At 40.2% G+C, this 16,561-nt stretch overlaps 1 protein-coding gene across 1 annotated transcript; it reads right to left on the bottom strand.

Annotated features, from left to right (window-relative positions):
* Positions 1-11,874: 11,874 nt before the first annotated feature.
* LOC114361766 (myrosinase 1-like) lies at positions 11,875-16,169 on the bottom strand. Its single transcript, XM_028316922.1, has 6 exons — positions 16,102-16,169; positions 15,813-15,919; positions 15,061-15,731; positions 14,674-14,979; positions 14,051-14,289; positions 11,875-12,126 (listed from the first exon to the last, which is right to left on the bottom strand). Exons 1-6 carry the CDS (start codon positions 16,128-16,130, stop codon positions 11,973-11,975), a joined length of 1,506 nt encoding a protein of 501 aa, XP_028172723.1. The 5' UTR covers positions 16,131-16,169; the 3' UTR covers positions 11,875-11,972.
* Between the last annotated feature and the right edge of the window lie 392 nt (positions 16,170-16,561).

The following is a 16,561-nucleotide window of genomic DNA, read 5'->3' on the forward strand; positions in this document are numbered from 1 at the left end:
GGGGCAAAGTTAATAAGGGCTTACATGAGAGAATTTGTTCTATTTTATACCCGGTCCGTTCTCGGGAATCGGTTCAAAATATTAAAAGCTTAGAAAGAAGAGGGGCTTAACGTTTAATATTAAATTAATATTATGTTCTCATCCTACGCGTTCAGCTAAGTCGATTCGCGTGTTGATATACATTTATTAATTTTTACGAGTACTTTCTCAGTAAAAGATTAGCCTTGGTGCAAAGAAACAAGCGTCGACTTTATGGGATTTACTTACCGTTCTAGACGTTGTTACATCATAACTTAATTTTCAGTTCGATTAGAAAAACCGAGTCTCAGAACTGGCGACACGATCAAACATTCGTTGGAGTATTTCAGGCATTTCATTTACATATAAGTAAATAAATATATATACTTATTATATTCATGATTGTTGATGGGATAACTCAGCACCATATCTATTCTCTATACTCTATGTAATTCAGGACTAACCAGAATCTGAAAATCCTATTTAGTACGAGTACCTACAAAGTTTTGTCTCCGGGGAAATAGTATTATGATTTAGTATTTCTCGGAAGATGTCATATTTTCTAAGTCCTAGTTAGCTGTAGTTTTCGGAAGATGCGATTATTTTCTTAGTCCTGGAACCAGTGATAAGCTGTAACCATGTTCTTTAAATATATCATTTATTGTAAAGATGGGTGCGTCATGGGGCCCCTAGCGGAAGATTAACTGAGACGTCTGACTTCACTGGCAACTGCTGGGGCTGCAAGTGCAGCCGGCGCAATTAGCAAGCGATAAATAATGCACTTCAAAAAACACATTTCATTTGAAACACAATGTAGAGCGTATTCTCGTCATTTCACTCGGATCTCTCACGGTAGAGGCATAAAAAATTTAGGCTGAATTTGTCTGCTTTTACCTTTAGTTTCAGGATACTGCCAGTGCCAGCCATCGATTCTATCTGTTAATATAAAGACATATTTGCCAGTCCTCATTGCTGCTATGAAAAGTTTTTCCCAACAAATGATATATTCTTTACCTGAGTGTAGTGGTTAGCAGGCAGGTTGTAAATACCAACTGTATTTACAACCTGCTTTCATTGCTCCAATCAAGTTTCTACCCAATTTCCATCCATATTCTCGTAAACTAGCAAGTGAAAATGCAGTTAGACGTGTAGTGGGGCGATGGCGTAACAAATGACCGCAAGTTCGGCGCGTCCATTAATCTCGTATGAGGGCGTGGGCGGGCGCGGGCACTTTTTGCCTCGTACCCTGAATCCGAATTAGTGAAGACACTATTCTATTACAGGCATAAGTAATGTTGGATCGAAACAAGGAATGCTGCTATCATTTTGTTGGTTAATTAGAAATAAGATTTTCTGAATCGACGACTGTTTGTGGGGTAGAGTCATGTGAGAACTATTTAGGTTGAAACGAGAGTACCTAAGTAGTTATCAAACGCAAACACAAGAGAGTTCGGGTTTAAACGAATAGGTAATGAATAAATGTCCACGTTTCCAGGTATAAATGATTGTATAGAGGTGCTGTTTTAAGTTTGTCTCTTGTGACTCGTCGGATAATTTTAACATGTTATATCGCATGGACGATTTGACACGCTTTTGTTAGCAAAATGGCTATAATTCCAGGAATGCGAACCACTAGGCCATGAAACGCGCAAGGAATAGGAATTCCGTTTACGTATTCCAGAAAGGGAACAAATAGACGAGTGGCGGTTGTTTAGGTGTTCGGTTCTCCTAAAAGCCGTGGCCAATTGTCGCTGCGCGTTCCGCTCGTAAAGTGGCAGAGTGGTGGCGGCGCGCGCGCGTAACTCCCGGCTGCCGGCTCCAAGGCACGCACTGTAAATCGCAGGCTCCCAAACATTTAACATAAATGCCACTTGTGGTCTAAACTGAATGAATATACACAAGATATTGTCACATTATAAACTGCAATTTTTACTTTGTCTTAACTGTAAAAGAAGTCGAAATACGGGTACGGTAAAAGTTGCAGCGTTGTTGTTTTCTCGGTGCGTTTTGAGCCATGGCTTTGATGATTTTATTATGGCCAACTTCAGATTAAACGTTACCCCTGGTCTCTTACTCGTATATTGAAGTACTCGTACTTAATAGGCTCATTTTNCTCATTTTTTTTACCCTTTTACCCATAGAGGGTCGGAGGGTCAGCTCTTTGAGAACCGCACTGCAAGCGGCTGGCATTTTTACAGCTGCAGCAGCCAAGCTGGCACACACAGCGCCGCGAGTGCAAGCACCGCTGCATATTACGACCGCCGATTTAGCTCCCATTCCGATCCGGAAAGAGAGAATACTAAATACTGCCCGTTTATACTACAGAGTGCGGCTTATTAAAATGGAATATTTGATCTTTGCGCTCTTCAAAATTGTCGTTCTCTCGCAGATTTCCCGTTTTTCGTGCTTCAAAGTTTCCTGCAAGGAATTTTGGCTTACGGTTAATAAAATTACTCGTACAACAGGCTACTTACNATACTTAAGTAAGATCCGTAGTTACTAGCGGCACTTCGTGAATAATTACCGGCGTGGACTTTAACATCTACTCCGGCGACGCCGGGACGCCATCACTTATGCATCGCTGCCGCCGGACTTGAGACTCGTCCGGGCATTGGTTTTCGTGAAGTTCCGCGGGTATAAATAGATATCGCCTAAATGCGGTCGTACACCCACATTGAACCGTCTAACGGAGGGCCATTATATTGGTCCTGTCACATACATTATACGATTATATCTGGGGCGATATCAGATAGCAGTCCATTGTTCATTCCAAACGGATGTTTCTGTACTGTTACGCTTAATTGGGCCATCTATTGAAACATGTTATTGTGTTTTGACAAAACTATAAATAAAATTTCAATTTCAGCTCTCTATTTATATACCTAACTGTATAGCTACATGCAATAGCTACGCACGCAGGTTTTGCCATTATGTGTGAAATGATGTCTTACCGAAGATATCAAATCTTCACATACCCATTGTCAATTTAGCTGAAATCCCTTTTTCTATGAAAGCGTTATCATATAGGTACTTATACTACAATAATTTAGTCTGAACTAATGGTATTCATAGGTTACAGACATACTTACTACAGTTACGACTGATAAAGAAAATTATTGAATTTTTTGATAGCTAAGTACGCCGCATATAATATGAGAGAAACACATAGGATCCTACTCTGCACGTTTTGGAATTTCGAATTTATAGTAAGCTAGGAATTGCAGTGACTTCATGCATAATTACCAGAGTGGACTGTAACATTAAGGTACCTCCGGCGACCGGGGCGGCATTACTTATGCATCGACTTCCCGGGCCCGGGCAAAGAGAAATCCATGTCTTACCCGGGCCAACATCTTGTGTGCCATGGGATCTCATACAGGGCGTAATACAGCGGTAAAGCGCGACTTTATGTTTGACCTCATTCTTAGATTTTCGACTTCTAACTCGAATTGTATCTAGCTAAAATAATTTTTACTTATTTATTTCTTAATGAACTACCAGATCTATTTGGAAAGTTTATTCACCATTAAAATTTAATTTTTTTAACGTGCAAAGCCGGGGCTGGCCGCTTACATTGTATATTATGAAAAAAAAACAGTAGTTTACCCTACATACCTATGTACCTACGACCTACGTATTATGAAAAACCAATGAAACATTTCCCATTTCACACGAATTGCATTATTAACGGTCCATGTATCCTACTAAGATAGTACAAGGTACAAGGACAGCTGGGATATAAACTTTATGCACGTTTTTTCATAACATGGCATCCCGTTAGAGCAGCCTTACAACCGGCGACTCTCAAGGACGGTATAACTTATGCATCGGCGAGGTCCCGAGGGAGCCTGCGAGGGCAGACCTCCTCGTCTCGGCACTATGTCCTAGTGTAGTGTACACTGCCCATAAAACCCGGGCCTCAATAAAGCCGAACATTCTCGTAGCTTTGACGCTGATTTTTAATATTCTTCGAGACAGTTTATACTCAGTTCCCGATGTTACTCTGTTTTTGTACGTTTCTGAAAGTGGGTCGCCGGCATTTGATAGATTCGTCAGATTTCATATTTTCATTATTCTTCTGCGTTGTCAATACCTATTTGCGATTCCAGATAGGTATTTGGCATTTTAAAAACCAATAACTTGAATTGATCTTATAGACACATTTCAGGACGTTGTGTAAGTAGGTAAATGACGTAAAGTGTAATATTCTGAACCGCGTTATTTCAGTTCCTAGATGTTAATAAATCAATTATGCGCGAACTAAAGAAATACAAAACTTCTATGAAAACCTAACTAAGATGAAACGTAGTGTTACTCACACAAAACCACCGGATCATATCATAGCGTTTTTGCAAAACTCCCGGAGGGCCGAAGTAGGGTAATCCCGCGCTACAAAAAGGCCTCATCGCGAGTCCGGCCACGCCGCGTAATACTATTGAGCAGTGCCGCGATTTGCTCAAGGTTCCCGACTAATTTGCCCAACTTAATGCACCCTGAAAAGGAAGAGGACAGCTTTCGGAGTTTCTTAGGTACTGAGGAGTAGGAAAACAAAACACAAACAAACAAAATAAACTAGACTTAGCAAAGATGTGTATTTAAATACTCGTTTATTAAAACACTGCGAAGCTAGAAATGTAAAAAATTCCTTTTACAGAATTTAGCACTTTAAACTAAATTTTGTTGTAATCGTGGCCAATAATTCCACACAATCTTGGGCCCTTTTTCACGTTTATGGTTTTAGTGGGGCTTATTTATTACTGGCGCTTCCTGTGACTTCATCTGCTTTTTCATTTTTATAGAGTTTAAAATAAAGTCACTGATATACAGTCGTTTCGTCTTGGAATAAATCGTAACAAATGCAACCCATTTTGTATTTATAATATACATGGACATTCGATTATGAGACCTTCGTACATTAGTTGCAAATAAACAATGTTTGTTTAATTTAATAACTAAGCCTCCTTATTTACCTCTAATGTAACACATTTTGTGACTGAATATTTGAAGGAGTGAATAATGTTAAATTAATATATCATGCTCATACCTCGTACTCTGTCATGTGGCCAAAGTTTGCGGTGCACGAAACGGGACATTTATTGTTTATATTACTAAATATCGATGTATGTTATTTGGTAGTTCATGTCGGATTTAAAAGCATTTGTTTGCAAGTTTTATCATCTCGTAACTTTTGAGTAACTCCCTTATTGTAGACACATTATTATTATATGATCTCTTTGCAACTTTCTCAAATTAATAAGTATAAAACGGCAGATGCGACATTTAATGAAATCAAATACCTACATTCGATATATTATGTAGGTATGTATAGCCCACTTATTTTAAGGGTAAACGAAGGAAAACATAGGTGTCGAGATGAAGTCACACAACTATCCATCCAGAGTCAATAGAACCTGAAAAAGCAATACTTCGGCCTAGGGTAAACCGACAGTCATTGGATGGTGCCAGTCATTGGACCCTTAACAACCCTTATTATTTATTATTCTTAAAATGAATATTCCTTCAAATACAATGAATATTCCTTAAAAAAAACGCCCTTTTATCTCCATCAGTCGGAATCTCTCAGTTGTTGAAATAGGAATGCTATTTTTAATTTAGTAAATAACTGTCCAATAACTTTCTTAAGTGTCCAATGACTGGCAGTTTACTCTAGTTATTATTATTTATGCAATAAAATTGGGTGCGAGCATTTCCTGGGCCGTGTGGTCCCCGCCGGAGCACGCCCGATCATTAATCTCCACACGAGGATGTTTTTCGCCATCAATTATGTACGGCAATCTCGGCCGGCCCGGAACGTCGTAAAAACCCCGGCTAAGTATCATTACGCCATTTTGAATACACTTAGTTTGCTTGCTAGTAGTTGTAGGTTTGAGAAGGCGCCGACTCATAGATGTTTCTATGAGCTTAAATTGTGCTGGAGATACTGTTGTCCTACATAAAATAGCCTTTTGTAAAAAAGGTTTTTGGTTAAGAAAATCCGCCAGCATTATTTACCAGATATAAAGTATAAAATATAGTTGATCGACAGTTAGGCAAACAAACTGTACCTATTTTAAATCCTCAAAGCTACAAAGGTTTACTTTACTTATTTGCAGACTGAAACGAGTGAGGACTTATTTGTATGTAATTTACACAATTTGGACGGAGCTAATGTCTTTCATCTGGCACTAATCCGCTTAGCTCTAATGGGGCAGGCTCAAAGGGCGACAGCTCCAGATCCAAAAATGACATTGGTAGATGTGGAGGCTTCATACAATAAACACATTTTGACTTTGAATTTGGCTTGGACAAAGTAATGGTTCAAAAATTAAATGAACCACAAACTCATGCGCTTAAGCGAAATAATGTTCAATTGCTAAGTAGGTACGCCAGTTTATGACTCATGCATGATAATTTAAAAATCATAAAGTATGATAAACAAAAGCGCTTAATTCTTTTTATTGGTCTTGCATTATTACGACATGATACTATCATCAGAAGATTGCAGATGCGGTCAATGATAGAGACATTTTTACCTGTAGTCCGAGAGGTTTCGTGTATTTGAGTATATCTATCTGTGGTGTGTAACAGCCATATTTTATAAATCTGAAGGTGTGAGGTGTTTCCTACACTTAAACCTTTTATCTCCTACACAAATAAACCCCTTTTTAGCACCTGTACCAACCAACAGATTTAAAAGCCTCTATTAATAAACCATACTTTTAAAAGCGTTATTAAAAGCTTTTGATCGTATTTATGATTCCTCTTTGGACTAAATCTGGTTATTTGTGGACTCGATAAACATCAACTGACAAGGAACCATTAGAAAACTTAAAAGGCTCAAAGGGAATCACAAGACGTCATCGGGAATATTGAAATATTGAGGAGGCGCGGGCGAGGGCCATTTATTAAGAACCGGAGGCGGAGGATGTTTAGGGAACTCGTGATGATATCGATATTTCCATTAACAACTAAAACGCACCTTTTTTAAAGGGCCTGCGTTGTAAGTCACCCAGAGGATTATTCACAGCTATCTGAATTTTCTCCAATCACATGTTCGTTAGACCTGTTTAGACAAGGGTAGATAGGCAATTGGTTATTATTATTTCGTTTTTTTTCATCGCATGCCTATGTATGTATCTAACGCCTATCTTAGCTCTATTTCTTCTTGTAAGTAACANACTAATTCGATACAACCTAACAGTGCTTTTAAGATTCTACATGCAGGACTATGGGGAGGGTGGAGAGGTACAAATGGCTTTCGAGTCTACTTCGGGAACCTCGAAATATGTTGTTGATAGTAAACACAATTATTATGTATTTACTACATATTAGGTACTCGTATTGTTTCACCACATCTTTCGTATCGATGGTCCCGTCGCTCGGCCCTACCCGCCTTGGCAGGGCAAGACGCGGGTCGGGCCGCAGCAGCCGGCCAAGGGCGCTCCGCTCATGCATGCCGGGTTCCGTACGTTTGGATTTGCATCACTGAGGGGCCTACTTGAAGTGCTTTGCTTTGCTGTTACTTCAAAGGAATGTTGCCTATTTACATGTACATAAAACGTCTTGAAAATCGCTCTTTAACATAAGTATCATTGTAACTTGTAGGCGGCTAATAGTAGGATTGGATCAAAGGTAGTAAAATCGAGAGGAGAATTTCAGCCAAGGCAAACTGTACGGGATTAACATTTCGGTCTCGGTTTATGCAATGTCTCGGTAGTTTAGTGTTTCAAAGTTTTACTTAGTGGTTCTTAGCAAAATGGTCTAGGTTTCGTGTTCTGTAATATAATTACTAAGGGCTCCGAATCAATTTGTATGGATCGCCAAGAGGGACGGAGGGCAGGAGCAGATTGATTATGGAGCAAGCGGCTGATCCGGCGGCGCTCGTTAATTGCGGGCCTTACCTGCTTACAGACGATTTTTACGTTTTGCTCGTGTTCGCGTAGGGCTGTGTCCTCACTGGGTGCTCATGAATTTACGACTATTTTCACAGGGCGAAATAGATATCCTAGAGCCTAGACCCTTCAAACTATTGTGGCGTTCTTATGTTGTTTCGCGACTCCATAACCACTCTTTGTACCCGACTGCGCGACGCAAGAGAGAGCGAGAGTGGGTACAGCTGTGTTTGCTTTTTCATTACTACAATATTTTTCTAATTGAAAAGCTTTCCTATTCTCTCCTCTCTTTATTAAATAAATTGATCTGAATGCTCGCATACCCAATACAACTGTGAGCGCGCACCTTTACAGGGGTCAAATCCCATTAAATCTATGGGAAACGTCTATATTATGGACATTCAATGATTTTGAATGGAGCGTGGAAAGGTCTCGATCAATCTTGATCATGCCGTAAGCCGAGCAGCGGGCTTATTTTTACGTTCGCCCGGGCCCGGGCATCGGCCAAATAACCAACGACAATTCAATGGTACAGTTTGTTTGAGAAAAGAAACTGCATTTATTTAGGTATAGAAGGAATGACTGAGTTACTAATTAATTTTAAAATTCAACCTAAGGTACACTAATTATTATCAATGAGCACTATTAGGTCTCGATCCGGAGGTGAACTTAAAATTACCAGAGATAGATAATTTGGAAAACAAAATTCTAACTACAAGCTTATTACGCAGTCAGAAGTCAAAGACATTAGGGTTGCGTTTTACATCAGTTCCTTTAGGTACTATTAACACGAAGGAAGAGATGATTCAGTTATTTAACTGTTATTAGCTGTACTAACTGGTTCTATGGGCGACGGTAATCACTTACCATCAGGTGATCCGTCTGCTCGTTTGCCTCCTGTCACATAAAAAAAAAAAAAAAAACTAACTGTATGAAGCACTTGCCCATTTGCTTCCCAAATTGTACTTTCTCGCTCCTTATCCTTGGGACATAAATCTGCACAAAAGACTTTATTTGTCATCTCATGCGGCTCTCGCAATGGCCGAGGTATTTGTGATGCTGTTGACATAATCCTCCAGTTATTTTTACGAGGATTAGTTCAGGAATAACAGGATCGTAGGAAGGGCGTTTGTCCTTCTTACGGCCAAGGAAGGAACAGGCAATAGGAAGGTTCGCACGAATTTTAGTAATTCCAAATACTTACGTGTAGCTTGCGGGCTGCCTNGGCTGCCTCACCCAAAGATATGTTTCATCTGATAAAGAAAAGCTATCACTATTTGTTCCACCCATCTAATTGGCGGTCGCGGCGCTATCTTGCAGCCCGGACGCTGTAACAGCCGCTAAACTACGCCCAATTGTATCGCCGGCCGTGATAATAAAAACAAATTGTACAAAGTTTTTATCGCGCGCCTCGCGAATAAACCCCCAGTTTGCATTGAGCACCGGCTCTGTTGTCGAAGGAATGGCCCGTTAAATTTTAGCATTATCATTTACATCGTAGTGCGACGGACTGAGTCTTTTGTGGGAGAACACAAGTAGGGTCGCTCAAATGTTTGTAACACGTGCTGTTAGCATGCCCAAAAGCCAGAGAAAAAATACTGTTTTGCATACATATTGGTCGTATAATACGTGCCAAAGATGATGTTAGTGTTTGTGCTCGGGAGAGGTAATGCGATGACGATGCGGATGGATTAAGAACGTGGGCTGCATAGTAAATCGGGATTATTGAACATTGCGAGCTAATCTTGCACAGAGATTGTCTAATCGGTTAGCTCTTAGCTAATATTATGTTGTAGGTATTGTTAGACTATTACTAGTTGCTGGATGGGCATATAGCTATTGAGGTAATGAATTGAGATTTAATTACTTATGTTTAAGTATGTATTGTAGAGTAGTAATTTAGAGAGGGTCATCCTCTTGCATGACGCGTACTATTCTATCTGCGCGGGTCTCCTGATCAGTTCTACGTTACGTTCATGATGAGATTCGACACCTGTTCGAAACGCGGAGGTAATTTTCTCGCTGTCAAGAGTGATCGCGGGAATTCGCGTCTTCGCGATACAATTGGATCCTGTAAGCCGAAGTTAGCGGAATCAAATTACTTAGCGCTGTGCATACAAAGCGCTGCAAAGCTGCTTCGGGAGCAGGGATAAAGGAACTTTGGACTGGAATAGGGTGCGCGCAATACTATGAGAAATAACTTCAAGTGGCAGCATTAAAACCTTCATTTTCAATAGTTATATAGCCTGGCCTATTGCCGTATCTAAGGCAAATTTTACATAAGAAGGATTTGAAATATTGTACTTCTGTTAATAGAATGTTACCCACGACATGAAGTTTCTCTAATCTTAGTTATCTAATCTAATTATTTTAAGTAAACAATTGTAGAGCTACCCACATTCCTCTGTGCAGTGGATTTTTTCAACACCAGTTAAATTTTTAGCTGGCTAACTACTAGTGAAACATAATATTGAGTGAGTATTTATATTCCGGGCGGTGATGAACTTAGGATGCTCGTAAATCCGGCTCAGGCTCGTTAATCAATCTGGTTCCGTGTTTTTGGGAGACATAAGCCGTGGGTTGTTTTGATTGAGCGATGTTAGTAGCAGAGTAAATACAAATGAGTAGGTCATCTTCATAGAAACGCCCGAGCGCGGTTTGTATGTGAGCGCGCCAATACGTATGCGGCGCGCACGCACACACTGACAAAATTTAGCGTTGATTAGCGGTGATTTTTTTTTCTTAATTTTTAATAATTTTGTCAGTACGTACGTATTGGTGCGCGCTCACATACAAACCGCGCTCGGTGCGTTTCTATGAAGATGACCTACTCATTTGTATTTACTCTGTTAGTAGTTACAATACATACGCTACTAGTCTATCACGAGTAGAATCTGTGGATTTTTTAAATTCTTGTACCTATGACGTGAGGCCGGAGTCTCAGAATATTCACAAATTAAAGAAAGGCTTGTTCTAAAGTAGGGTAATTCCAGGATACATGCCCCAGTGGGATAGGTGCCGCGATTTTAAGTACACTATGTTACAAGCAACTTAGCATAAAGTTATAGTATGTATAATAGAAAGGGACCTCCCCGTACCACTTTTCGCCTCGCAAACCATCAAAGAGTGCGTTCGTTTAGCCAGTGAGAGCAAAAATCTTCCGCGGCCAAACCTTAGCGAGCGTCGAAATAAAATTGGTAAGTATCTTTTAATGGATAATTTTTTTGTCAGCTGTAAAATGAAGCATATTTTTATATAATTTGATAGACTATCTTATAAATTAGACAGGATAGCTATGTTTAATTCGATTTTTAGTGTTATTATATTTTTTATTAAAAAAGGCACCTATCCTATGCTAAAAGGATAGTTGCCTAATTTTTTTTGGGTATAGATGCCCTTAGGGCCATGTCCCATGCTCCTAGGGGCATTTATCCTAACCTGCTCTTTTTGTCACAAGCAGCAAGTAAGAAGAAAAAAAGAATGTAGTACGGCTAACCTTAGAAAAGTAATAAATAGGGTGCCCTTCTGATCGAATTACCTCTTTTCCCGACTTCGGGTGGATGTACTATGTACTATTTTTAATAAAAAATATTAAATTTCATATTTAATTCATTTAATAACAAACAATCTTAAATAATAATACTTGGCTTGTTTGATTTCAAAAAGCATTTGATCCTTAGAATTCAAAAACTGTATTAACGAGTCATCTATCCCTGCATCAGGCATCTATCCTTTGAAGCAATCATACAGTGAGTCTTCTATCCCCCACATTAGGCGTCTATCCCACTTTTTAGAGGTCAATTAAAATGGTATTTACTCAGAATCGGTATAACTTAAACTAAAATAATTATAGTAATATCATAGACGAAAGACCAAAGTTTACAGATACTAAGGTCAAATTGTTGATAAAAACTTACTGACTGAGTTACAGAGCTGTTTCAAAAAGTGGGGCATCTATCCTGGACTTACCCTATAAATAATTTAATTCTAATTGAATTTAATATCATTGCATACCGCACAATAAATAGGAAATCTCAGGTAATTTATTCAGTTCAGTCGGTCCTATTCGTCGATGGTCATGGTCATGGTATCAGGCTCGTAGTCGTGGTCGATGAACCGGTGCCTGATGATGTGCTTGTACACGAAGGCAGACTTGCGCGCCGTGCGCGTGCGCGCCGGGTCCTCGAAGTCTACGGCGTACAGCCCGAACCTCGCGCTGGTGGAAAAACACATTAGTTTTTATTCATAAATAATTGAAGGTCATTGAAACATCCCCTTATATTTTGATTGTCACTTGTTTTTTATGCCAGTATTAATTCTATACTAGTTATATATGTTACAGGAAATGTATGAATTCTAGGAAATGTATACAATTCCGAAGCTATTTAGGAAATGTATAAAATATTGCTTCAGAGATTTTTTAATACGCACATATCCTAGGACATGTATACTTTTCCTAGGAATTTTATAGAGTTCCAATATTGTATTAGGAAATGTATAAAACTAAGCGTCACAAGCGCGGTCATGTGATTTGGTGCCCCTCAGTACGCCTAAAATTTTATTTAGACAAACCACATTGACCGATAGGTACTTTTAACTCACAACTATTATTGTTTAGCCTGAAAGTTGTTTTCGCACTATTATACTTTGACTGAAAAAAATATTTGCCTATTGGCATACCTTTCTTTCGGCATCACGCATATTACGCTGAAGTATTGGAAAACCCTAAATTTAACATATCTTTTATTAAACTATTATTGACATGAAGGTTTTAGTACTCCTGTAGCTGGATAACAAAGTCTCGGTTAGGTTAGGTTAGACTTGCGACCTTTACTTAGGAATTCCCACGGGAACAGGAATTAGCGGGAAAATCCTTTTATATGAAAAATCTAAACGCTTAACGGAAGTTAGACGCTTGAAATTTGGCATGTAGGTACCTTAGTAAACTCAAAGCTTAGTTACAACAAGGAATTCCCGAAATTCCCACAGGAATTAGCGGGAAAATCCTTTTGTATGAAAAATCTAAACCGCTTAAGTAGACCTGAAGTGATGCAGTGACCGCGCGCTCTCCGCCCTCTATCTCGAAAACGGTTCACCGTATAAAAAAAGTTATTAAACAAAATTTGTAGAGAATTTAGTATTCTACAATATTGATAATAAATACAAATAGCAAAAAACCCATAGGAAATGAGGTATTTCTAAAAAAAGCGCAAAAAACCGATTTTTGTGACCGTTGACCTTGAAATTTAATAGTTGCTTACACCCTACCATATGTAGGTTTTGAGACAACTTTTAGGGTGTCAATATACACGTATTTACAGACTTACAGCTGGGTATCTCGAATTCCGAGGTGAACTTACTATAATGACTGGACTATTAGGTATAACTACAAATAAATAATGAATGTTGATCAAACGTTTCTGCTGATAACCATGTAACAGTATGCACTTATGTGTACATGTCTTTGTTTATGTGCTGGCTACGAGTAGGTATGTTATGGAATTTTTGAATTGAGTATGTACTTGTAACAGTTTGACGTCACTCATTATGCGATAACGAACACTAAGCACTACGTTTTAATTAATTAGTCGAATAATGAAGTTATTCGCCTGTTCTAGCTTCGCTTCATAGAGCAGGCAGTTAGTGCACCAACGCGCTAATTAGTACGGAGTTAGAACTAATGTAGCCACATATCCACGTATTATGTTATGATACCTTTAATAATGCACGGACATAATGTTGCGGTTTATAACAGCATACGAAAACGAATACGAGTAGTCATGTAGGTGCCTTTACTTTGTTATTGAAATAAACAACTTATTAGTAGTTCCCTGTAAGTCTGTAACGCTCACGGCAATTGCAAGTTCGAATCTAATAGTTTTCATCATAACCAAACACAGTTCAGTTTTGTATTGAATGTGATTGGTATTATATCAACAAACAATATAAACATGTATAATTTTACTGACACCTGTGATTTAACTAATATCGTTTGATTAGTGTCTTAAGATTCTGCAATACGAATTCTTCGGGCCGTTTTGGGGCGCATTAGATGAAACAAAACAGGTGTGTGGCCTCTTATATGTTTGGACCGGATCAGTGCTTTATATTCAATGCAAGTGTAGCTCATTGCAACTCACTTGTATCCCTCCAGCCACTCGAAGTTGTCCATGAGGCTCCAGGCCATGTAGCCTTTGAGGTTGACGCCGGCGGCGATGGTGTCGAGCACGCTCTCGAGCGAGGCGCGGTAGTAGCGGATGCGCTCGTCGTCCTCCAGCGTGTAGTCCGACGACCAGCCGTTCTCCGTGATGATGAACTTCGGCACGTTGTACTTCTCGTTCAGGTGCGTCAGGGCGTTGTAGATGCTGTTCGGTGCTTGCTGAAATGTAATATAGTTTACGCATTTTAACTTGATACTCGAAAAAAATAATTGCATCAGGACGGTACTACGACACTACCTATCATCATCATCACTTCAGCCACAGGATGTCCACTGTTGAACATAGGCTTCCCTCAATGATTTCCATATTATCGCTTTATGATGTCGTCGGTCCACCTTGTGGGTGGACGTCCCACGCTACGTTTTGCGGTACGTGGCCTCCACTCCAAAACCTTGCTGCCCCATCAGCCGGCAGTTTTGCGTACTATGTGCCCTGCCCATTGCCACTTCACTTGCTTATCCGTCGCGGCGTCGGTCTATGTCAGTGACTTTAGTTCGTTACAATATTATTCGCAATGATTGTTTAAATTAATCTGTACTTACGAATAGCCACGGGGACATTGAAGTCGGCCAGTCTGGGGAAACGGTGACTCCGACGCCGGCGTCGTCGTATAGGGACGGCACCGCGTGCTCCTCCATGTACTCAGTGGCCGAGCACAGGCGCGTGGTGTAGTGGTTCACGCCCATGAAGTCGTAGGTGCCCTTCACGAGCGCGATCTCCTCGTCTGTGAACGTCGGCAGACGAGACCAGGGGTACCCTTGTTCGGCGCTCTTGGCGGCGATACGCTCTGACAATTCTTTAGGGAAACCTCCTTGCTCGGAGAAGATAGGCTCGGCAAATAGACCCCACTGAAAATAACAATAACATTTTTACTTCGTTCTTAACTTACACTTACATTAGAATCAATGAGCAGTAAATTTTAAACTCACTTCAGATTGCCGTCTGACTTCAGCTGCTAAATGATCTTCTTCGGAATCTGTCAAAGGTCCGAACCAGTTAACACTGATAGCGATGCCGCATTCTCCGCCTTGAGTAGGCTTGAAGTCGTTGTTGTAAGCGTGGTATGCTTTGGCATGAGCTAACACCAGAGACTTGGCGCACAAGTAGGTTCCCATTGCAGTAGAGTTCAATAAGGGCGCTTTGTTGTCGGATCCGTAACCTTCGTAGCAGATTTCTCTTGGCTCATTAAAGGTCATGAACATTTTCACTCTATCACCGAACCTGTCGTATACCACACGAGCGTAATCTTCGAACCAGTCGGCGAAAAGTGGGTTAGTGAAACCGCCGAGTTCTTGCAATTTCTGAGGCAGGTCCCAGTGGTACAGAGTGACGAGGGGTTGGATGTTGTACTTGAGTAACTCGTCGATCAGGTTGTTGTAGTACTGGACGCCGGCCTCGTTGACGTGGTTGGACATGCCTTCAGGTAAGATGCGGGCCCAGGACAGCGAGAAGCGGTAGGCGGTGAGGCCCATCTCGCGCATCATCTCGACGTCGCGCTTGTAGTTGTTGTACGAGTCGCAGGCCACGTCGCCATTTTTCATGTCGGCGATGACTCCCGGGTTGGTGTGGGTCATGTGATCCCAGATATTTTCTCCTTTGCCTAAAAAAATAAATATTCTTCGTAGAGACATAGCTAGGTACGAGTATTTAATCTGTGTGTCAAACGAAATAAAAAACCAACCATCAGCATCCCATCCTCCTTCGATTTGGTAGGCAGCAGTTGCGCAGCCGAAGAGGAAGTCCTCAGGGAAGTATCTGTCCTGCCCTCGGCTTCCTACCACTGCCAAGCTGAAATAAAATTACCTATTAATAACATTTAAATTATTGTATGACAAATTGTATGCTCTTTGAGTGGAACATACTGAAAACACTGTTACATATTACAGTACTTAGTTTCTCAACGGCAATACTTTGACCATGGTCGTGAATTTATAACAATTGAACGCTAACGACCGCAAAAGATATCGTACCACACTAATAAGATCACGCCTAGCCTCATCTTGCGTTCGAAGACTGACTTGCCTTTTCGGCTCGTCGACCTAATTATATGTAGCCAGCGGGCACTCGCTGCTCAGATAAAGTTGAGATAGATTATCAATGATACGGTGGGAGAGATTACCACCACTGAAACAAATAGGTAAACAGGTACTTCAGATAACAGGACTCAAGATATTTAAAGATATTGAATTATTTATCAATCTCCACCTTATTGTGACACTATTAGGTAATACTATGCAGATCGCTACCAACTGGCCAATCTGGAAATCATTGGGGAGGCCTATGTTTAGCAGTGGGCGTCCTGTAGCTGAAATGATAATGATGATGATAGATAATATCCCAATTAGAAAATGCCATACTAATTAGTTTAACATTACAGTGATTCAACCGCAGCAGTGATTACTGCTACGAGTATTTCATCTCATACTCGAT

Source organism: Ostrinia furnacalis, unplaced genomic scaffold (genome assembly GCF_004193835.3).
Source record: "Ostrinia furnacalis isolate ACB-3 unplaced genomic scaffold, ASM419383v2 OfSCF5989, whole genome shotgun sequence".
Lineage (NCBI taxonomy): Eukaryota > Metazoa > Arthropoda > Insecta > Lepidoptera > Crambidae > Ostrinia > Ostrinia furnacalis.

Bases quoted from the DNA above. Each gene is read 5' to 3' on its own strand.
- LOC114361766 (XM_028316922.1), bottom strand. From the start codon at position 16,130: ATGAGGCTAGGCGTGATCTTATTAGTGTG. The intron at 15,920-16,101 runs GTACGATATCTT...ATTTTATTTCAG, and splicing joins GGCGTGATCTTATTAGTGTG to CTTGGCAGTGGTAGGAAGCC. The intron at 12,127-14,050 runs GTGAGTTGCAAT...TTTTTCCACCAG, and splicing joins GAGTGGCTGGAGGGATACAA to CGCGAGGTTCGGGCTGTACG.